The sequence below is a fragment of the Dipodomys ordii genome, unplaced genomic scaffold (genome assembly GCF_000151885.1).
Source record: "Dipodomys ordii isolate 6190 unplaced genomic scaffold, Dord_2.0 Scaffold164, whole genome shotgun sequence".
Classification (NCBI taxonomy): domain Eukaryota; kingdom Metazoa; phylum Chordata; class Mammalia; order Rodentia; family Heteromyidae; genus Dipodomys; species Dipodomys ordii.
In genome coordinates this window covers 2,223,175-2,246,045 of record NW_012267380.1, presented here as the reverse complement: position 1 = coordinate 2,246,045, position 22,871 = coordinate 2,223,175, and the positions used below count along the sequence as shown (strand labels likewise).

Sequence of the window (22,871 nt, the reverse complement as noted above, 5' to 3'; positions counted from 1 at the left end):
TCACGCCTGTAATCCTAAACTACTCAGGAGGCTGAGATCTGAGGATCACAGTTCAAAGCCAGCCTGGGCAGGAAAGTCCGTGAGACTCTTATCCCCAGTAAACCACTAGAAAACCTGAAGTGGTATTGTGCAGCTCAAGTGGTAGAGCTGAAGAATGCAGGGACAGCACCCAGGTCCAGAGTTCAAGCCCCACAACTGACAAACAAAAACAAAAAACTTTTTACCAACTGAGTTATGCAGTTAAAACTCCCAGGCACCTGAATGTGTGTGTGTGTGTGTGTGTGTGTGTGTGTGTGTTTGTGTGTGTTTGTGTGGCCACTGGGAACTGCACTGTATCTGTAGCTTGCCTTTGGCAGTGTGGCCTCTTCCACCATGCCAACTCTGCCAATCCACGAGGGCCTGCCTACTTGCCGGCTTGCAGCTTCTTCAGCTTCTCCCTTCACAGCAATAGCTGCAGGGGCCCTCCCTGCCTCCATTAGGGCTATTCCCAGGCATTTTGTTTTGAGGCTACTATAGATAGAATTATTCTCCAAATTTCCTTCTGCCCCTGCTTATGGTGGGAGCCCAAAAAGCTACTGATTTGAGGGTATTGATCCTAGCCCCCGCCCCGCCACCTTGTTGAAGGTATTCAATCTGCTCTAGAATTTCGGGGTGGTGTTGATTGTGCCATCTGAACCTGGGATCAAAGGCCCTGAAGAGCCAAAGCAATCCTGAGCCAAAAAAGAGCCAGAACCAGCATGCTACACCAACAGAGAGAGCTGGTGCTGACATTAAACTACACCTGAAGACCAGAAATCAACCCACATGCTCTCAGCCATCTGATTCTTGACAAAGGAAGAAAGACGGCCTCTTCAACCAACAACGCTGGGAAAACTGGACATCGACATGGCAAAAAGTGAGCTGTATCCTTGCCAGTATCCAATGTATCCTTGTGCCAATACCAAGATCTCAACACAGGCCTGAGGCTGGAACAGCGGGACAGCAGGTGGAACCACCACAGGGAAGAGCGGGAGGGGGAACTTCCTGAGAAGAATTCCCAGGGCTCAGCAGATAGGAAAGAGAGCCAACAAGCGGCACTGTATCAAGCTGAACGGTTTCTGTGCGGCCGAGGACACTGCTACTAAGCGAAAAAGAGCCTGCAGATGGGGAGACGATCTTTACCAGCAATACATCCAACAAGGGCCCGGATCCAGACTAGACAAGGACCTCAAGACACTCGATCCTCAAACGCTCAATACTGCAATGAATAAATTCTTAAATTGACTAATAAATGCTTACTTTTAATAGAACCTTACTTTATTCATCAGAAATGACAGCTTTTATCCTCAGGGAGAAGTGGTAAGGCAGAACAATGGGTTTCTTCAGGCCATGCAGTTGGAGGAATACTACTTTGCCATGAAAAATGGGGCACTGGGGGTGGGGTCCCCAAGTTTGTGCATGATTTCTATTCAGCCCTAGCACATACACAAGTCCCCCAGACACCTGACCAGGTCCTCCCCTCTAGGCCAGCTGGACGGTGCCAACAGGAGCTCCAGACCCCAGAGAGCCGACAGCCTCGCTGATTTTGTTTTTGGTTTGTGCTGGTTCTGGAGCTTGAACTCAGGGCCTTGGTGCTGTTTCTGAGCTCTTTTGCTCAAGGCTAGCACTCTACAACTCGAGCCACAGCTCCATTTCTGGATTTTGGGGTAGTTCGTTGGAGATAAGAGCCTCATGAACTTTCCTGTCCGGCTGGTTTCGAACTGCAATCCTCAGATCTCAATGTCCAGAGTAGCTGGGATGACAGGTATGAGCCCTCAGCGCCTGGCTGCCAGGTTGTTTTCAATGATAAGAACTCAGGTGCCCCTGGAGGAGCAGCAGTGAGGGGGCTGTTGTTCAGATTAGGACCTAGGGAGCCTGTTTACCATGTGGTCACAGGACGATGATTAGGAACCCCAGTTGGTGCGAACCATCACTGTCATGGTGTAAGGAACAATCGGCACAGCATGTGACTGTGTGCCCCATGACTGATGTATGGAATAAACAGCTGTTCATGTGGACGGGGTGGGAGGCACACAGGGAATGAACCAGCTCAGGGCTGTGCACAGCTTTGTGAGGAATGTGGACTCCCCGCTGTTGGCTGGTGCCATGCTCAGATCTCAGTGGATAGGGATGTATCCCTATCCCATGGAGTCTGACCTGGTCAAGCCCAAAAAAGAGTCAGATGTGCTCTATACAAGCCACTGCCACTCCCCAGGCCATGAGGGTACAGGGCGGATGCAGTGCAGACACAGGGCTTACGTGGAGTCGTCCTTGTGCCTGGCTGCTCTCTGCCTCTGATGCTCCCCAAGCATCTCCCTGGCCAGCTGGGTACCAGCCTGGATTCTGCCTTGCACACCCACTGTGGCTGGTGAGCCTGGGACCTTGGCCTGGGGTGTGGGGACAGAGCCTTGAACCCCAGCCTGGCCCTACACCCCCATGGTGGGTTAGGAGCCCTGGGGTAAAGCTGCCAGCCTGCCCTCCCAGTGGGGAAAGGCAAGCAGGCAGTCTTACATGCATGGGATCACAGGACCTGCAACTGCCCTCAGGCTGTCCAGGACCACCTACAGGGGCTGTCCGAGCCCCAGCCTCCTCTGAGCTCATCAGGGCCTCCGTATAGGAGAGCTTGGGGCCCATTTATAATGAGCAGAATCAGAACATGAGATAGTCAGAGGCCACGGGGCTGGGAGGGGCAAGCGGCGGTGCACACCATCATTCTCCATCACCCCAAGAACACGGTGATGGGCAGGGCTGACTTCGGTGAGTGCATGGAGAACATCTCCAGTGACAGTGTGGCCTCTCACTCACAACCTGCTTCTGTGTGCCTGTGTTCTGCCTGCCTGTGGCTCTGACCAGGGCCCAGCCAGGTCCCGTCCTGCCCTCTGTACCCCTCCCCATTCCACTCCCACTTCCCATATCACACATCCAGCTATCACTCTCTGTCCCAGGCTCGCCCTCCTCAGCAAACCACACAAGAGGAGACATGGTAGGAATGGACACATGGAAACGGATGTGGGCCACCCACAGGAACCCACAGCTCCCAGGTTTGAATCCAGCCTGAGCTTCTCAAGCTCCACACTGCCACGCCCCGGACGGGGATGGGGTCTTCATTTCCATGTCTCTCACTACAGACCAGACCCGAGTGTTTCTAAGGCATCTGCCCGTGGGTGTAGGTTCCAGGGCCTGGGGAGGGCCACACAGGGCAGCCACAGGCGAGGTTCTGGGGTCCTTGGCTCACGCAGAACGGAGGGGCCCAAGCACAGCGGAATGAACAAGACCCCAACAGCCCAGTCCCACGCCCTCCACACGGCCACCCTGCTCCCCACAGAAGTATAGGGGCCACGCACATCCATGCCGCATCAGGACTATAGAAAAAAAAACCAAACCACTGCCCTATAAGGTCTTCCTGGTCCCAAGAGGTCTTCCTGCCATGCCGGGGGTGAACCAGAAACCGCGGAGGCCCTCCCCGCCGGCAGAGACTCGCCCGCCTCGAAGACACACCCACCGCAGGGACACACCCTCAGCACAGAGCCATTCATCTATCAGAGCCACGCCCCAGCCCCAGAGCCACACCCACCACAGAGCCTTAGCCCAGCCCAGCCGGAACCACGCCCTCAGCACAGAGCCATTCATCTACAAGGAGCCACACCCACCACAGAGCCACACCCACCACAGAGCCTTAGCCCAGCCCAGCCGAAACCACGCCCTCAGCACAGAGCCATTCATCTACAAGGAGCCACGCCCTCAGCACAGAGCCACGCCCTCAGCAGAGCCATTCTTCGACAAGGAGCCACGCCCCAGCCCCGGAGCCACACCTACCACAGAGCCTTAGCCCCGCCCAGCCGGAACCACGCCCCAGCCCCAGAGCCACACCCTCAGCACAGAGCCATTCCTCCACAAGGAGCCACACCCTACCCACCCCACAGTGGAGCCACCATAAACCAGCCCTTCGCTAAACCACGCCCTCCGCCAAACCTAGCATCAAGTGAGACCTGACAGAATGACCAAGGCATGAAGGACTGGGACGCAGCCCAGGTGTCTGGGCACCTGCTCACCAAAGCGTGAGGCCCCGAGCTCAGCAGTACCACTGAAACACAACACAGAAGAAACAAATCAGAAAAGTGTGTAAGCTAAGGTCCAAATTCTGAACACATATACACGCACGCATAATTCTTTTTAAAGATGCAATCCTACGTGATTCAAGTGGTACAGCACCTGCCTAACAAGCAAGAGGCCCTGAGCTCAAAGCTCAGCACTCACATGCACACACGCACACAAAGCAAACATTAGGTGACAGTTTCTCAAATACAAAATAATTCAATTATCACCAGGCACCTGTGGCTCATGCCTGTAATCCTAGTTCCTCAGGGAGCTGAGATCAGAAGATTGTAGTTCAAAGCCAACAAGGGCAGGAAAATCCAGGAGACTCTTACTTCCAATTAACCAGCAAAAAAAGCTGGAAGTGGAGCTGAGGCCCCAGTGGTAGAGCACCAGCCTTGACTGAAAATCAGGCAATAGCTCATGGCCCTAAGTTCAAGCCCCAGTACTGGCAGACACACATGCCAAAAAAACTGAGTTAATGGTACCTTTGGCAAATAATAAAGATGAGTGAAATTCAGGAATAAAAACCATTTGCCTGGCAACCAGCCATCTGTAGAATTTCCGTCCAGGTGGCAGAGTATCAACTTGGGCCGGCAGGCCTGAGATATGAGACAGTGGAAAGCTAGGATGGCACATAGATGACGAAACTGCCCAGCTGCACCCCCTTTTCACAGCAGAGTGACAAGAACAATGAGCCCCTGGCAGTCCGGAGAAGTGGGGATGCAAAAGTGAGCCTCTGCCTGCCGAGGTGTAAGCATGTTCACAGAAGATGAAAATGTCCGAGAAATCCTCGCCGTCAAACCTGCTGTTCACAGAAGATGAAAATGTCCGAGAAATCCTCGCCGTCAAACCTGCTCGGCGCAAAAAATCTAATAACCAAACAGAAAATCCAAAGTAAATTTAAACAAGAAATAGAGAAGGCAGAAATAAATGCCTCCCGTGTCCAGAACAAGAGCACACAACATCCCCGCCAGAAAGCCAAGCCAAGGGGGAATGGAGGAGCCTAGAGAGAATGCAGGGGTCAATGGGGAACTGATGGGGAACCGAGGGGCCGAAGGCCCAACAAAGATGAAAACCCCAGCACCAATAAACCCCAAACCCAAACACTCTCAATTGGGAGGAAAACGAGTACTGGTCAAAAAAGAGTAGACAATGACCATGGAGACGCACAGGCTCACATTCCTCTGGAATCTTCCAGATCAGCGGGGACCTGGCCCACACCAGGCCCTGTGGAGGCTCGGGGGAAGGGAAGGGGTTCATCCCCAAAGATGGACGGACAGCATTGTGTAGCCCATGGGCCAGTGACTGGTGCAGAAGGAAGAGCCTGTTAACAGTTTGACCAAACATGACGCCCACCCCACACTGCCACACTGGCTGCTCCACACGCTGAGCACCAGTCCACCACTGACCATGTGACCAACACGCCACGTGGCCTTGGTCACATGGTCCCTCACACCCCAGTGACACCAGATGTTTTCTACTTCCAAGGCATGCGTGAGCCACAGAAAGGACAAAGACCCCAAAGGTCCTGAGCCCTGGAACACTGGAGCCATGCGAAGCCCCATAGAGCCACATGGACCCAGTTGCCAACCAGTCAACCACCCACTATCATGAAAGGCCAGCTGTGAGTCAGGCTTCAGTGGCTCACACCTGTAATCCTAGCTACTCAGGAGACTAAGATCTAGAAAATCACAGTTCAAGGCCAGTCCAAGGAAATCCAAGAGACCCTTCCCCTTCTCCAAAAAACCAGGAAAAAAAAAAAAACAAGCTGATGGCATGGCTCAAGCCTTGAGCAAGAAAGCCAAGAAAGAATGTGAGACCCTGAGTGCAAATCCTAGTACCAGAATCCTATACCACACACACACACACACACACACACACACACACAACACTCTCTCTCTCTCTCTCTCTCTCAATGCTTTACTCATGTAAAACAATAAGAACTTAAATATTACTTAATGAAATACTGGTTCTGTATCATTCCAGCTTTATCAAACTTGGGATTTCCATAGATTAATAATGAGCCATCCAAAAAAGAAATTAAGAAGGCAATCTCATTTGTAATAATACAGAAGTATAAAATGCTCACAAATAATTTAATCAAGGAAATAAAGGATCCACCAATTTTAAAATCCTGATAAATCCATGAAGATGCAAATAAAGTGGGAAAACGGTCTGTGTGCGTGGACTGGAAGAAGTAATGGTAAAATTCTCGAAATACACAGAGTAATCTACAGATTCAATGTTCTCCTCATCAAAATTCTAAAAAGTGAGCCAGATACCGGTGGCTCATGTAGATAACCTGGTTAGGATCTGAGGACCAGAGTTCAAAGCCAGCCCAGGCATGAAACTCTTATCTCCAACTAACTAGCAAAATACTGGAAGTGGAGGTGTGGCTCAAGTGGCAGAGCGTAAGCCTTGAGTGGAAAAGCTCAGGGACAGCGCCCAGGCCCTGAGTTCAAGTCCTAGTACCACATAAACAAAGAGGATGTGAATAGACATTTTCCTAAAGCAACATGATGGCCGTGGGGCACAGGAGGGTCAGCGCCTCTGTCAGCCAGGAGGCGCTGAGCAAAGGGAGAAGACAACCCACCCTCAGGCCCTAATCACTCAACCAACAAGTGAGGAACACTGCATGGAGCTCCTTCAAGGACCAAAGCAGAACTGCTGGGACCCAGGTCCCACTCCACACAGCAGGGCACCGCCCAGCTTGCCCCACACATCTGCACTTTATATGACCCAAGGGGAGCCCATGGCCCAGGTGCCTGGCAGCTCAGGATAAAGAAAATACACACACACACACACACACACACACACATACACACACACTCATATAAACATGCCTACAAACACATGCATACACACAAGCACAGTGAAATACTTGAACCATACCTCCAGCCTATATAATGCAAAAGGGCTGGCAACCTGGCTCAAGTGGTACAGCACCCACCTAGCAAGTGAAAGGCCCAAACTCAGACCCTAGTACCACCAAAACAAAAAGGAAGGGAGGAAAAGAGGCAAGGAGGAAGGAAGGAAGGTGTGGGGAAATCTGTGGGGAACACAAGTAGCAAAGATGGCCCTGAGAGGAAGTTGAGTGGGCAGAGCTGGATTTGTTCAGGTTCAGTGTGTAAACAACTCATAGAAGTTTAGGTGCATGATACGGTAAGGCCTTTCAGTGATTGATTGGTTCCATTTCCTCTCCTCCCACACAGTCTTTTGCTTTAAAAAGGGGATGCTCCCTGTTAATAAACAAGTTCCTGCTTGACTTGACTCCCTGCTGCATCTGATTGTCTCCTGGGCTAAGGGAGGCTGGGGAAAGGCCCACTTACCCCTCCTCGGACCTTACCCCTCCTCGGACCCAGGCTGGGGAAAGGCCCACTTACCCCTCCTCGGACCGCACTTACCCCTCCTCGGACCCCGTCCGTCCGGAAGAAGACCCAACAGGAAGGAAGGAGAGGGAAGAAAGATTAAGTACAAAAAAGGGGGAAATGCTGACATAAGCAGAAGAAAGAAAAGCTATTCTGGGGAAGGAGGGATGAGCCCCTTCCCCAAACACTAATAAGTGGGAACAAACATTTCCCAGTCACAGCTTCAACACGTGTCACAGGCCAGGAAGACAGAAGAGCTATGCGAGCACAAATCCCAACTTCTTTTTTTTTAATTCTTTATTGTAAAGATACTATACAGAGGGTTACAGTTACATGAGTAAGGTAATGAGCACACTTCCTACTGAGCATTGTTACCCCCTCCGACAAATCCCAACTTCTAAAGAACTAAATAGCCACAAAACTGAAGCACAACATAATTCCATGTATTATGACTGAAACAAAAGAACAAAACGAAGAAAAATTAGCGTAACTCCTTGCTCACTACTGAGTATAACAATTCAAGGAGAAAACACTAAAACAAACCCTGCATTTCCAACTGGAGAGGTCTTTCAAATGATGATAAGAGAAGAAATTCCAAAGGCAGGATAAACAATCACTTAGTCAATAAATACGTGAGTTCTCAGCAGCACGATTTCACATAATTTTAGAGAATGGATCAATTTTTATGAAGTTAGAAAAAATACCAAGAGAAAACCAACAACGTTGGACAATCCACATATTACCAGCTGCACATGTGTGCTCACGTATCATGTGTGCTCACATGTATGTGCACACATGACTGTGCCTATGCACACATGCACAGATGTGTGGATACATACAAGCACACCTACATGATGTGTCTGTGTGTACACACACCTGAACACACAGGTACACATAAACAGCACCTGTGAAAAAGGGAAACCTTCTTGCAACCTCCGGCACACACATGAACACGTGTGCAGGGCTTCCTTGCTAAGCCAATCTGTGAACTCACATTTAATAGTGCTAGGAATTAGGGAATACAAATCAAGACAGTGATTTACATACTCAAAAGTACTACATCGGGGCTGACAGTGCGGCTCAGCAGCAGAGCACTGCCTAACATAAGGACCCTAGTACTGCAATACAACAACAGAAAACCCAAAATAGTTAAATTAGAAAAATAACTTGGGAGGTTCAGATTGTTGGGATCACAGTGGGCAACCAACTGGGAGAAAAGTTTGAAGATCCTTTCTTGATATAAGAGCTGGTGAGGTGGTGCACGCCTGTTACCCTTGCTACTGGGGAGCCTGACAGGCCGATGGGTGATGGATTGCTAGGTGGGTGGATGGCTGGATGTATTGATGGGTGGGTGGATAAGTGGATAGATGATGGATGGATAGGTGGGTGGGTGGATGGATGGGTGAACAGACTGATAGATGGATGGGTTGATGAATCGGTGGGTGGATAGATAGATGGATGGTGAATGGGTAGATGGATGTGTGGATGGATGGGTGGAATGATGGATGGATGGATGGATAAGTGGGTGAATAGGTGATGGATGGATAAATTCATGGATGGATGGGTGGTTGATGAATGGATGGATGATGGATGAGTGGATGGATGGTGGATGGATGGATAGTAGATGGATGAGTGGGTGGACAGTAGATGGATGAATAGTGGATGGATGGCAGATAGATGGATAAGTGGGTGGACAGGTAAGTGGATGGTGGATGGGTGAGTGGATGGACAGTAGATGGGTGGATGAGTGGGTAGACAGGCGGATGGAGGGTGGATGGATGGACGAGTGGGTGGATGGGTGGGTGGATACAGGATCATAAATCCTGATTCACACTAGGCTACTTGAGCTGCTTGCGCATGGCAGCAGGCTTTAGAAATCACAGAAGTAAGAACATGATGTTCTGAACATGTGCCAAACAAGAGAGCAAACTGAAAAATATGAAAGTCATCCCTTGAAAAATAAATGCATCATTTGAGAAACCTTTCCAAGAAAAAACTTGAAGGGAGCGTGCTGCCTCATCTCAGATCTCCAATCGTCGGCTACTTCTGCAGGCTGCGTGGAGTGAAATGCTCACTGAGTCACTCATTGAGACAAGGACAGACAGATCTTGCCAGGGCAAGCTGGGTGGCAGGGCTGTCCAGGGACACGGAGGGGGAGGGGCAGGGGCACACAGGGAGAGAGGTAGAGGTCCCTCTGTCCAAACATGGAGACAGGTACCTGGAAATCACCTCCCACCCCCACCAACACTAACAAGCACATCCACTCTCACAAGCTTTTCTGGGTCCTTCCAAAGTTAGCCAATGTTCTGGGTCCTTCCAAAACCAGCAGATAAAGGGAACTCCACAGTTCTGACCAAAGTCTTAGGGAGGGGACAATGAGGAACAAAACAGAGCATCTCTGAAGGGAAGTAGAGAAGCATCTGCAAGACACCCAAGTTAGAACCATCTGTGCGTGGAGTTTCCAGCTGCACCCTGCAGAGACAGTGCAGAGGGGGTATATGGGAGAGGGGGTATTTACACATCACACACTCAGGAGCTTGGCACTGTCCCTGAGCTTTTGTGCCCAAGGCTGGTACTCTACTACTTGAGCCACAGCGCAACTTCATTTTTCCTGGTGGTTCACTGGAAATTACAGTCTCACAGACTTTCTTGCCTGGGCTGACTTCAAAGCGTGATCCTCAGATCTCAGCCTCCTGGGTAGCTATGATGACAGGTGTGTGCCATGGTTGCCCAACAGAAGTTACAACTTTCATTCCCTTTTTACAGATCAGAAACAGGACTATAAAGAAGGGGTCGTCCTGAGGCGGCAGCAGTGTGACCAGCCTTAAACCTAAGGATGCTGAGGGTGGCTGGGGACAGCCGGGTCTTTGGCTGTGATTTCAGGAGGATGGACCCGGGGCTGGCCAGGGCAGGGCCCTTGGGAAGCCAGGGAGCTGCTAAGGGCCCGCACCCTCACGGGCTGGCAAGGATGCAGGGAAACCCTTCCCTTGGAAGCAGCTCACTGGAGGCCCATAGATCTGAGTGTGGAAAGATAGTCCTGGCTTCACTTCTCAAGCGGTGTGCAATCTCGGGCTCCCTTGACAGGAAACCTGGTTCTGGTCCCCACTCCACCACCATGGCCACGCTATGCAAACACTTTAGGAAGCTTTCCTATGGGGCGGGCCTTCGTGGGGGCAGACAGAGAAGGCCCGCTCAGGGCCAGAGCCTCCAGCCCTCATCACCCACCCCGCATTCTCACCATCCTCACCCCAGGGACAGCCTCCGCATCAAATTGTCCCCACAAAGTCCAGCACTTCTGCCCCCTGGGCAGGGCATATGTAGCCTGGATGACACTAGCCCTCCTGTCTTTTCAAGAGCTCAGATCTCCTTCTTCCAGAGCAGAGTTCCAGCCAAGGCATCTGTGATGGACCGAGGCCCCTGCAACTCACGCCCAGGCTTTCATCCAGGCCCACGACACGCTCCAGGCTCAAGGCATCGCCATGGTGCCTCCCTCAGCTTCTCTCCATTCACAGGCAAGAGCTGGCTCTTCTCGGGGTCGGAGCATGGAGCTGAACTGCAGAACGCGATCTCCCCTGAACCCCTCACTGACACTGGAACCCAGCCTATGTGCGGCATCCCAACTACACACTGTCCAAATCCGTGTCACGGTAGCATTTGTTTGCTGGCTCAGAAGCTAATTCCTGAGCTCTTATAGAACAGCTTTTTATAAAGGAAGCAAAAAGGAAATCAATGAAACAAGAATTTTCTGGCACAAAAATCCACATCAAAACATAAGTGGAAGCCGGGTGCCAGTGGCTAAATGCCTGTAATCCCAGCTAATCAGGAGGCTGAGATCTGAGAGCCATGGTTCAAAGCCAGCTCAAATGGAGAAGTGTGTAAGCCTCTTATCTCCAATGAAACACCAAAAGCTGCAAGTGTGCTGTAGCTCAAATGGTAAAGCACTAGCCTTGAACAAAAATGCTTAGGGACAGTATCCAGGCCCTGAGTTCAAGCCCCACGACACTGGCACAAAATACAAATAAGTAGAGTAAATGGTCAGGTATCTCGGTTTTCCCCAGGTAGGCCACAGCATGGTTGCTTCTGCAAACAGGGGCCGACTTGACCCCCAGGTCCTGGCATTTGTGGACCTGCAGTAAGGACCCACACAGTGCTTCTCCACATCTACTCTACCAACAGAGCCAAACCCCAGACCAATGCCCTGGACGTGAGGGTAAAATCCAATTTCAGTCAATACCTGAGTGGAGGATAAAGCCAGGCTTCATGGGTCATACCTGTAATCCCAGCTACTCAGGAAGCAGGTGGGGAGGATCACTTGTTCAAAGTTAGCCCAGACAAAAACAAGTTAGCAAGACCCCATATTAACAAAATAAGGCTGGTGAGGTGGTGCATCCCTGTCAGCCCAATTATCCAACAGGAACAGGCAGGAATCCATTGGCTGAGGCTGGCCCCAGTAAAACATCTAAAAATTAAAGTAAAAAGGGGTGGGGGGGTACAGCTCAAGTGGTAGAGCAGGAGGGGCCTGGGTTCAAACACCTGTACTGACCAAAAACAAAGAAACACTCTCAACAGCTCCCCATCTAGTTCACCTGGCCAACAGGCTACTAGCTCTCTGCAAGGCTGAAAGCAGCCAGCTTGCACAGACGTGAGCACAGTACCTGGGATGGGGCACCCAGGCAGGAGGAGGGGAGACTCGAATGGGAGAGCACTGGCACCAGAAGCTGACCACGATGCCCTCAGCCCTCTGCCCCATAGCTGGAGATAGGCGCATGACCTTGGAAAAGTATCCTGGCAGTTGACGCGTTAAACACACACCAGGCCTGCGAAGCAGCAATTCCACCCTGGGCCAGAGAAGAGTGATGGCAATTGCAACACACAAGTGCTGTGCTACGTTCATGGCGGTTTGACTTTTGCCAGAAGCGTGGCGGAATCTATTATCGTGGAGCCACACGGGCGCGAAAAGGGAAGCACGCTGAGTGATGGAGTTACTGCTCAGCCTCACAGCCCGGCCACGTGGCCCTTGTGTAAATAAAGTTTTATTGAGACACAGCCACACTCAGTCATCTGCGCTGCCCACACCAGGCTCCCACGAGCAGCAGCATGAAGTCCTTGTTGTGGTTGCCCGGGCAAAAAAATATAACAAGAGAAGGATAACCGCAAGACAAAAACACAGTAACCAGGAAGTGTGGACCATGGCACAATTTCCCCTCATAGCATTCTAGAACTGGCAGGACCAATTTGCTGTGGGAAGTGCTGGAGAAAGCTCATCTGGGGTGGGCCAGTGCTGGAGAACCCCCAGGGCACAGCTGATCTCCTGGAGTGGGGGGGGGTCCATAAACGCATGCACTTCAACTGAGAAATTCCAAACACACCTCCACACAGCTGGCCACTCTCCTTCAAGCTCCACGTGTTTGACCCCTCACGGTGGACGTTCGAGTCTGAGCCCACCGTGTGTCCAGCTATTAGAACCAACCCAGCCCCAGACATGCCACACAAGAAACAGGGTTTGTTTTGTTTTTTTCACCTTATTTTCCCTACCATCTTTGTTCAAAGCTTCCTGCAAGATGCTCTCTGCACATAAAAGGCCCAATCCAAAGTGGGTTGGGAGGAAAGCAGAGCCCTTTCCCCAGCTGCCCCTTGAGGGGCTGCAGTTGCAAGCACGAGCCCCCAACCCTGCCCTGCTCCACCTGACCCTCCTCCCCAAGCCCCGAAACCAGCGGGCCCCCAGCCTCAGCAACGCCTCTGGAGCCTCCATAAGCAGAGGTGTGGCTGCATGCCCGCCATCCCAGCTGTCCAGGAAGCAGAGGCCAAGTTTGAGACCGGGGCAGGCAAAGATGGAGGGGAAGGAGGACACAGGTTGAATTTCAACTTTACCATCAGGTAAATTTCCTTCACAATATCCAGGAAGCTTGGCTCAGGGGTCAAACCTAAAACATGGATGTCAAATAAACCCAGCGCTCTCCACACCAGTGCAGTGTAAGCCTGCCCTTCTGACGCCTTCCAGAAACTGCCTATGTCAGGCCTCTGTTATTTTGAGCTCTGCCCCCCCCCACCCCACCCAGTGCAGAGCACATTATTTTTAAAGCTCTCCTTATTTTAAATATTCATCGTCTCTAGAAGTAGGTCAGTCCTCTGGCGTCCGTCCGCCTCTTTGAGCTGCACTAATTCTCACCGGGCCCAGCCCAGCTCATGCGCGAGCTCGCTGCCCGCATCCTGTCCCCCTCTGCAGATGCCAGTCATGTGCATTTCCAAACACGCAGCTGTGGAAGTGGAGGGCAGGGCAGGGCAGGGGCAGCAGGGCTGGATCCATTATAAACCAGCTATGCCGTATTCAGATTGCTCACTGGAAATAAGCTGCTGTAATCCCCTTTGTGCGCAAGAAGCCCCTCAGATCAGTTCATGACTTCTTTCAACTGGAGTCCAGACGGAAAGGCCATCAGATACATGCATGCTCAAATGTCTGTTGCTTTGCTGCTTGTTTTGCGTTCACCACTGAGTCAGGTCAACGGTCCCATTTTGCTTCTGGATTCTTTTTCAGATAAGGCCTCAGCCTACTGTCCTGCAGCCCACATCTCCTGTGTGCCCTGTATCCTGCAAGCAGCACCCCACAACCAGCACCTAGAACCTATCACCAATGACCAGCACCCAGAACACCTTCTCTCAGAAAGACAGTGACTTCCTGGCAAAGCCTCTGCCACCGCCCCCCCTTCCCCGCCACATCTCTTACACCAACATCCACAACCATGCATCCAACTACCCCCAGGCTGTACGTAGCTCACCCTCAGTGTTTCCCAGGCTAGGTGCTTGGTCCCCTATGCCATGCCTCTGTGAGCAGACCACACCCACAGGGACCAACACACCTTCCTTACTTCCCACTGATGGGGGAATCCAGGCACTGCAGATGTGTGTGTACATGTGTATGTACATGTGCACATGCATTGCATGCACATATGTACCACGGAAGGCAGGAGAGGCAGAGCAGGGAGGGAAAAGGCAGCAAGCCCCCAACTAAACAAGTGGAGAAGATCACTTCCCAGAGCCAAGGAGCCCAGGCTAAAACACTCCACCCAGCTCCTAAAGAGACTGGGAGAGGAGCCTCAGACCCATCTTTAGACACAAACAAGGGGACACTCTGTAAGCTAGAATGCACTGTGAAAACACAAACACTGAAGCCAGTGACTCAGGAAGCTGAGATCTGAGGATCAGGGCTCAAAGCCAGCCTGGTCAGGAAAGTCCATGACGTTAAGTAGCAAAAAGCCAGAAGTAGAGGGAAGGCTGAAGTGGTAGAGCACCAGGGAAAGGGTGAGGCACTGAGTTCAAGCCCTGGTACCAACACAAAGAGGGAAGAAAATATAAAAGCCCTGCATCCCATCCATTGAAAGGTGAGGAAAGAAGGGCAGAGGAAGAGGAGGACACTGAACATGGGTATTAAACATGCATGCACAGCAACAATTGAACCATCAACAGACAAATCCTGTTTTTCACAGACAAATCGGAACTTAACATTTTACAAAAATGGAAATGCAAATAAATGACACTTGGAGAAATGTTCAACCTCACTACCAATCAGGAAAATGAAGGGAGATGTGATTGTAATCTACCAAATTAGCAAGGTTTTTCAAGTTCTAATACTGATTCACAATGAGAGAAAATAGTTTAACACAAAGACTTTACACATGGCTGTGAGACTTATTAACAGAATATAGCAAACGTCTTTTAAAAGCTTGCCACAATGGCTCACACCTGTAATCCTAGCTACTCCAAGGAAGCTGATATCTGAGGACTGAGGTTCAAAGTCAGCTCATGCAGGAAAAGTACACAAGACTGTCTCCAATTCACCAGCAAAAAGGTGCAAGTGGAGCTGTGGCTCAAGTGGTAGAACACTAGCCTTGAGCATCAAAACTCAAGGACAGCGCCTAGCCCTGAGTTCAAGCAAAGACCAAGAACAACAACAAGGGCTGGGAAGGTGGCTCAGTGGTAGAGTGCTTGCCTTGCATGCCTGAGGCCCTGGGTTCGATTTCTCAGCACCACATAAGCAAAAAGAAAAAAGCCGGAAGTGGCGCTGTAGTTCAAGTGGTAGAGTGCTAGCCTTGAGCTGAAGAGCTGAGGGACAGCATTCAGGCCCCACAACCGGAACCCCCCTCCCCAAAAAAAAGAACAAGAGAAGGAGGAGGAAGAAGAGGAGCAGGAGGAGAAGGAAGAGGGCAGCTGGCACCTTTTGGCCACATAATTCCGCACAAGGTAATTTTTTCTGATATTAGACATAAGTTCTTCACACAGAGCTATCCATTGTGACATTTCAAACACTTGAAAGCAACCTCCAAAGCTGCCTGTCTCCAGTGGGAAATGACTTTTGGTGAAAACAAGGAATGAGAGCAGTGCGTGTGCACAACTAGAATCAACGCCTGCAGAGCACCCAGAATGCAATACAGGCCGCCACGTCTACACAGCTGAGGACAAGGGCTGCAAACGTTAGTATATGAGTTTAGTCTTCAAGCTGGGTACCTCTACAGAAACCACCTTAATGCTGCAGAATCATGGCAGCTTTAGTTGCGAGTCCCTCAGGATGAGTTAAATTAAGCCACAGGCATTCTCATTCTTGTTCTTTCTCATTCTCAGAGGAGAGGCACGGGGAGATGGGCAGGTGCCTGGGTCGCTGAGGCTCGGCACTCGACCCCCAGCTCTCAGCTCCCGGCTTGTGGAGGCCCAGGCGCCCTCCACCCCACAGCCGTGTCTTCCTGAGCCATCCACCTGCCAAGACGTTATTGCTTCTCCCTCAGCCTCTTCAGACCAGCTGTGCTTGTTATTATAATTACCTAATTCTACCAAATTACACAAATTGATCACAATATGTGAGAAAGGAAAGCATGACTGCATCAGTGAAAACCAAGCAGAATGCCATGGAAAGACTGAAAAGAGAAATTGTGGGGGGAGGGAGGAGTGGGTATTGTAATTAGATGTGAACAAGACATAAATTTGGGGTCTGGGTGTGGTGGTTGATGCCTGTAATCCCAGCTGTATGAAATCGAAATCCAAGCTGGGCTTCCATAAAGTGAGACACTACCTTAGAAACAACCGAGGCAAAAGACCTTGCAGGCCTGGCTCAGGCAGTAAAGCACCTACCTAACAGACATGAGGCCCTGAGTTCAATCCCCAGGAAACAATGCGGGACAGGCAAGAGGGGAAAGATTTGGCAGACAGGGAGAGATAGAGGTGATGGGGGGAAGTAACAGCCCGCCTGCGTACTGGGGGCTCTGAGAAACAGAGACAGCGTGACCATAGAGACAATGTCCTCCCCTTCCTGGGGAGTCCAGATAATTGATTAAGGCAAAGCCCCTGACATCTGGAGCAGAGCCACACAGGGGACTAGGCACTTACTTGGGGTCAGGGGACAGTGATGCCCAGATGACCAGATGCCACACAACTAGAAACCTGACGACCAGACACCACACAACCAGACGCCAGACGAACCAGACACTAGATGACCAGACGACCAGACCCCAGATGACCAGATACCAGATGACCAGACAACCAGACCCCAGACCCCAGATGGCCGGATACAGAAGAGGGACCCTGGCGTCTCCTGCCCAGAGCTCCCCCTGCCACTCCCCCACCTCTACTAGGGTCTCTCTTTCCTTAGGACAGGTTAGGAGAGCAGCCGAGGAGACTGGAGCTCAGGGCCTCCCCAAGGGCTAGAAAATCAGAAGCCGGGTAACAAAACCACACCTATACCACCGCAGAGCAACTGTTTCCTCCTCAGATGGCTTTGTATGTACCCAGTCATTCAGGAAGATTCCAGAACCTTCCTGAATGGCTACCTCTAGCTTAAAAGGGGGGGAAGAAAAACTCCTGAAGAGATGAATCCTGAGACTGTGTGTGTGTGTGTGTGTGTGTGTGTGTGTGTGTGTGTTGTTGATCATGGGCTTGAACTCAGGGCTTGGGCACTTTTCACTCACAGCTGGCTCTCTACCACTTGAGCCACAGCTCCCATGTCTGGCTTTTTGCTGGCTAATTGAAGATAAGAGTCTTATGGACTTCCCAGCCCAAGCTGGCTCTGAACCTCAATCCTCAGATCTTGGCCTCCTGAATAGCTGGGATTACAGGCAGGAGCCATGGTGCCCTGCTGGGTGTGTGCAGTTCAGCCACCCCTGGCTTCAAGTCTCCTGGGATCAGCTTAATGGCAGGAAGACCAGAAGGCAGAAGGGAAAAAAAAAAGAAGATTTTAGAACAACTTTGGCAAATTAGCAAAGTTTTTAACATCATTAGAGGAGCCTTAAATATTTTCCTGAGCTCCATTTCCATCTTCAGAATGCATTTCCGTAATTGCTCTAAAGGAAATTGGGGGCTTTGGCACAAACACAAACGTTTGCATGATTTAAAATGCAGAGGCTCCAAAGAACATCTTTTCTTTCCTTTTCTTTTTGTTTTTTGCCTTTGCTTGCTAATCCTTCAACTAACCTCTGCAAGTGTGAAGTGGAGACTCAAGCCCCATCAGCTGTAATAAAGACACCGCTGTTATTTAGTTGTTGGTAAACATAAACACTTTGGTTTCCACACCAGCACAGCGTATGGCTGCTGCTGGATCCTCAGAAGACAGCTGCTCCAGCCCAGGCAGGCATAGGGCACAGCCCCCAGCCCCAGCCCCAGCTCAGCCCCAGCTCAGCCCCAGCTCAGCCCCAGCTCAGCCCAGCCAAGGCCTAGTTTAATGTAGCCCAGCTTTAGCTTCAGCTCGGCCCAACAAAGCCTTAGCCCAGCCCCAGCGCAGGACCTGGTGGCTGCTGCTGACCTATGCACGTTGCTAAATTGGGAGTGTGGTCTGAGCCAGGAGAGTCTGGTGAGGGCCAAGGGCGCCTGGAACGAGGTAGGATAAGGAGAGCGTTTGTCCAGGGGGTGAGGATGGGCCAGACTTCAAGTTCAGCTTTGTCAGGTGATGAGTGATTGCTGGGACCTTCGGGAAGTCCCTGCACTTGTGAACTCTCAAATGGGGTCCTGGGGTGTGGGGATGAACTGACATTCAGAGGGCAGAGCACTAGCCCGGTACAAGGACTCACGACGATAATCCCAGTGCCTGAGGGAACTGTGTTCTGAGGCTAGCCCATCTCAATGGAAAAGCTGGGTGCGGGATGTTTCGATGCTCAGGGCCTGGGCAGAAGCAATGCTGCCCAGGTCCACCTCCTGCGGTTTCCATGGCCTTCTAAGGACACCAGGCTAGGGACCCAGCAGGTGCAGCTGGCAGGGTGAGGGGGGGGGAAGGGGTGGAGGGGGGAAGGGGGGAGGAGGGAGGGGCCCGTGCAGGGGGGGGGGCCTCCAAGCTAGGACTAGCGGCCTCTAGCGTGTAAAATTATGAACCTGTGAGTTCTAAGCTTCTCAATTATGCTGCCTGAGCTTTAAATCCAGCCACCATTGTGTGGGAAAAGTGGAACTGATAATAAGTTAATTAAAAGGCTTTGCTTCTACATGCCAGGAAAGGAGCTCGGAAAACCCAGAGCACTGACTGGGGGGGCACCAGGGGCGGCCTCCTACTCCTGGGCCTCTGCCCTGAGCCCTCCTGGGCCTGGCCCTGCCCTGAGCCTTCCTAATCCCCTGCCCTGAGCCCTCCCGGTCCTCTGCCTTGAGTCCTTTTGGTCCCCTGCCCTGAGCCCTCTGAGGCCCCTGTCTCACTTTCCAGGACAGGAACCCCCCTCAGGGGAGGGCTTCTGAGGTGGGTTCTTGTCCACTGCCCACACTGGAAGAGCCAGCCCAAGGCCTATGGAGGCCTGGTCCTCCGTGTTCTGCTGCCGTCCAGCAAGTCCCCTGCTCTACACACACACACACACACAAACACACACACACACACAGTGGGCCATTTTTACTGCAGGTCCTTTCACAGCTGGCTAGTGATTTTTGTTGGTTTATTCTTGGCAGTGTGGGCACTGCACTTGCCAGGCAGGTGCTCTACTGCTTGAGCCATGCTGCCCATCCATTTTTGCCTATCATTAAGCCCTTTTTACAAGGTCCCCACACAGCATGTGACAAAGGGCCCGGCCCTGACTCCCTTCAGGCGCTGTCTGTGGTGGCTGGTTTTCCGGTGGGCCCTCCCCTCCACCACACTGCTCTTCACCCTGGGATCCGGCAGGGGACAGAGCCGCAGCCCTGCCTGGCTGTGTGCACCACACCCCACCTGTTTCTCATCTTTTTCCTCTGCAAAATGAGAGAAGCAAGGCAGCTTTCTGAAACGGTGACAGGAAACTCATGACATCATAAGGAGGACATGAGATGGAAGTGTCTTGACAAAGTCACAAGCCATGCACAGACTGGGTACAACAGTAAAGTCTGTCTCTGGTTGCTGTGCCAATCCTGGGGCTTGAAATAGGGGCCTGGGGAGCTGGCCCTGAGCGTTGGTGTCAAGACTGGCACTCTACTGCTTGAGTTGCAGCTCCACTTCCAGCTTTTTGGTGGTTAGCTGGAGGTTAAGTTTCAGACTTTCCTGACTGTGCTGGCCTCAAATGCAGATTCCTAGATCTCAGCCTCCTGAGTAGTCAGGATTAGAGGCGTGAGCCACAGCACCACCTAAACCTCTAAAAATACTTTTTAACAGAGTTTTATTTTCTTCTATGTCACTGTTTTTAGATTTTTCCAAATTTTCTATGAGGTTCTTTTGTGCTAAAATTAAGAATATTAAAGGCTATTCATAGCAGCACTGCTACTAAAATAAGAATAATGGAGTGTCCTGGTAACACACATATTTAATGAAAACACACTGGTGCTTCCTCTAAGCACCTCAAGGGCCCCTTCCAACAGGAGGGCCAAAACCAGATGGGACCACAGGAGGGGAGGGGCCCACAGAGGAGGGGGCACAAAAGAGGGGGGACCTGGAGGAGTAGGCACGGGGGAGTGGAAGGAGAGAGGCACGAAGGAAGAGGAGGTGGGCACAAGCAGGGGACACAAGGCCTAGGGTGGGCACAAGGCTGGAGGTAGAAGGCAGCCAGGGCAGGCACTGTGGTCCTAAGGGAGAGAAGCTTCCAGAGAATCTATGGGAAGGAATCTGGCTCAGGCCTGTGCTTCCCCCTCTTCCCTGGGTCTCTGCTGGCTCCCAATTGCTCCGTGCAGCCACACCAAGGACAGCAGACAGCAGCAGCCTGGCACTGCAGCTTGCCAGCAGGATCTGGCCAGTGCAGGTCAGTTCTGAAGAAGTCCATGTCCCCTCTGGGCATCTGTGCCAGTGCCGGCAGCCACTAAGCAAAACCTGCTCCTAGCTGGCAAAACCTGCCGTGGCTCTGGCCTGCCACCCTGCAGTCCAGGAGGCTGAGAGCTGAGGCCTGGCAGCAAAGCCAGCCCATGCAGATGAACCTAAGAGACTCATCTCCAATTGGCCAGCAAGAAGCTGGAAAGACGCTGTGGCTCAAGTGGTAGAGTGCCAGCCTTGAGTGAATAAGCCAAGTGAGTGGGCATGAGGCCCTCAGCTCACATCCTAGGATCGCACACACAGGACAGGTCTAAGAACAAGAGCAACTTTTACCATGCCAGCTCAACTCCACAAGCTCAGGGGTACAGGGTTGGGTACAGGGTGAGAGGTCCCCAAGGCCTGGTCTCACCTCCCTGGACACCAAGGCCATCCCTAGGCTCCAGCGGGCCCAGGCATCAAGAAAACCCAGGAGCTACCCCAAGCAAGCACAGCTGGGAGGAGGGGGAGAGGAGGGAGAGGGGGAGGGGAAAGACAGAGGGGGAGGAGGGAGAGGGGAGGGGAGGGAAAGGGGAGGGAGAGGGGAGGGAGAGGGGGAGGGGGTCCTGGTTTCACATGGGTCCCCTGCTTCCAAGGTTTCAGGCACTCCACACCAGGCTGGGCTGGGTGCCCAGGATGAGGACAGCTGCCTGCCTAGCGAACCAATGCTCTGTGTGCCCGCCTGCCCAGGGGGGCCTCAAGCAAGGGCTCTTCTGCCTCCCTGGCCAACCAGAGCCAAGCCTTGGCCTCTGCCCCAAGGAGCAACCCTTCCAGGAACCTAGGCCTGTGCCTGAGCAAAAAGTGAGGTCCAGAAACTGGGCTGGAGAAATCCCTCCGCAGTTACAGTGTCTGCCTGGCAAGCTCCGAGTTCAAATCCCAGCACCACGCAAAACAAACCCGAGATTTCCATCCCACAGTGCTGGTCTTGACGCCTCTCTGCCCCTCTGTAGCCACCGCGAGAGCTCGGAGGCGGAACGGGGCCGTGCTTTGCGCCCAGCGCTGCCATGGCTTGGGTCAAGCCAGGGGGACCCGACAACAAGCGCGGCCCGGGACAGGGATGGGTGCAACCAGCAGACACCAGCAGCCTCCCCACCAGCCTCCCAGCCTCCCTGCCTCCCTCCCGGGAGTGCACTGAGTCAGGACACCAGCAGCACCGCTGCTGTCACTAACTGAAGGCCACACCGCCATCTGCCAGAGTCTGCCCACAGTCCGCGCCCACGCGCGGAGGACCCGGCCCCAGCTCGACCCGCCTCTCGACTCGCCGCTCCACCCCAGCCTGCGAAGGGCTCACGGGGCCCTGTGCGCACTCACGGTCCCAGCGACATCCTGCCCCGCGCAGCCCGCGCAAACTTGCAGCTGCGGACCTGGAGCCGCGGGAAGAACTTCCCAGAGCCCGGGCTGCGGAGAGGGGCCGAGGGCCGGCGTGCCCTGACGTCCCGGGATCCCTGCACCCCGCGTCCTGCCCGTGCCCCGCGCAGTCCCGGGACCCTCGGGACCCCTCCCGTCCCCCTCACGCCCCACGCAGTCCCGAGACCGCGCATCCCCATGCGTCCTCCCCGCGCCCCAGTCCCAGCACCCGCGCGTCGGCCCCCTTTCCCCGTCCTCCCCACACGTCCCGCGCAGTCCCATGAGCCCCGCGTCCCCACCCATCCTTCCCGCACCCTACACAGTCCCGGAACCCCCGCGCTCCCGTGCTCCCCGCGTCCTCCCCGCGTCCCACATGGTTCGGGAACCCCTGCGTCCCCACACGTCCTCCCCGCGCCCCGCGCAATCCCGGGACCCCAGTGTCCCACCTTCCCGATCCTCCCCGCGCCCTGCGCAGTCCCGGGACCCCTGCGTCCCCACCCGTCCATCCTCCCTGCGCCCCACACAGTCCTGGGACCTCCACGTACCCCGCCCCCTTCCTCCCCGCGCAGTCCCGGAATCCCCGCGTCCCCTTGAGCCCCGCGTCCGCCTGACACAGGCCCGCGCAGTCCCGGGCACCCCGCGTCCCACTGCGCCCCGCGTCTCCCTGACACAGCCTCTCTGTCCCGGGCACCCCGCGTCCCCCTGCGCCTCACGCAGTCGCTCGTAGTCCCCGACCCACGTCCCCCGCGCCCTCACCGTTGAGCTGCCGGTAGACGATGTCCTCGAGCAGCGACAGGCGCCGCAGCACGGCGTCCTGGACGGGGCGGGCGGGCGCGCTGAGG

General features: G+C 53.0%; 1 protein-coding gene across 1 annotated transcript in view; it reads right to left on the bottom strand.

The window, feature by feature from the left end:
* Wbscr17 (Williams-Beuren syndrome chromosome region 17) overlaps window positions 1–22,871 on the bottom strand; it is a 168,174-nt gene that overhangs the window by 113,831 nt on the left and 31,472 nt on the right. The window contains exon 10 of the mRNA XM_013033173.1: window positions 22,786–22,865. Coding sequence (XP_012888627.1) covers window positions 22,786–22,865 — 80 coding nt within the window. The remainder of the gene's footprint in view (window positions 1–22,785; window positions 22,866–22,871) is intronic.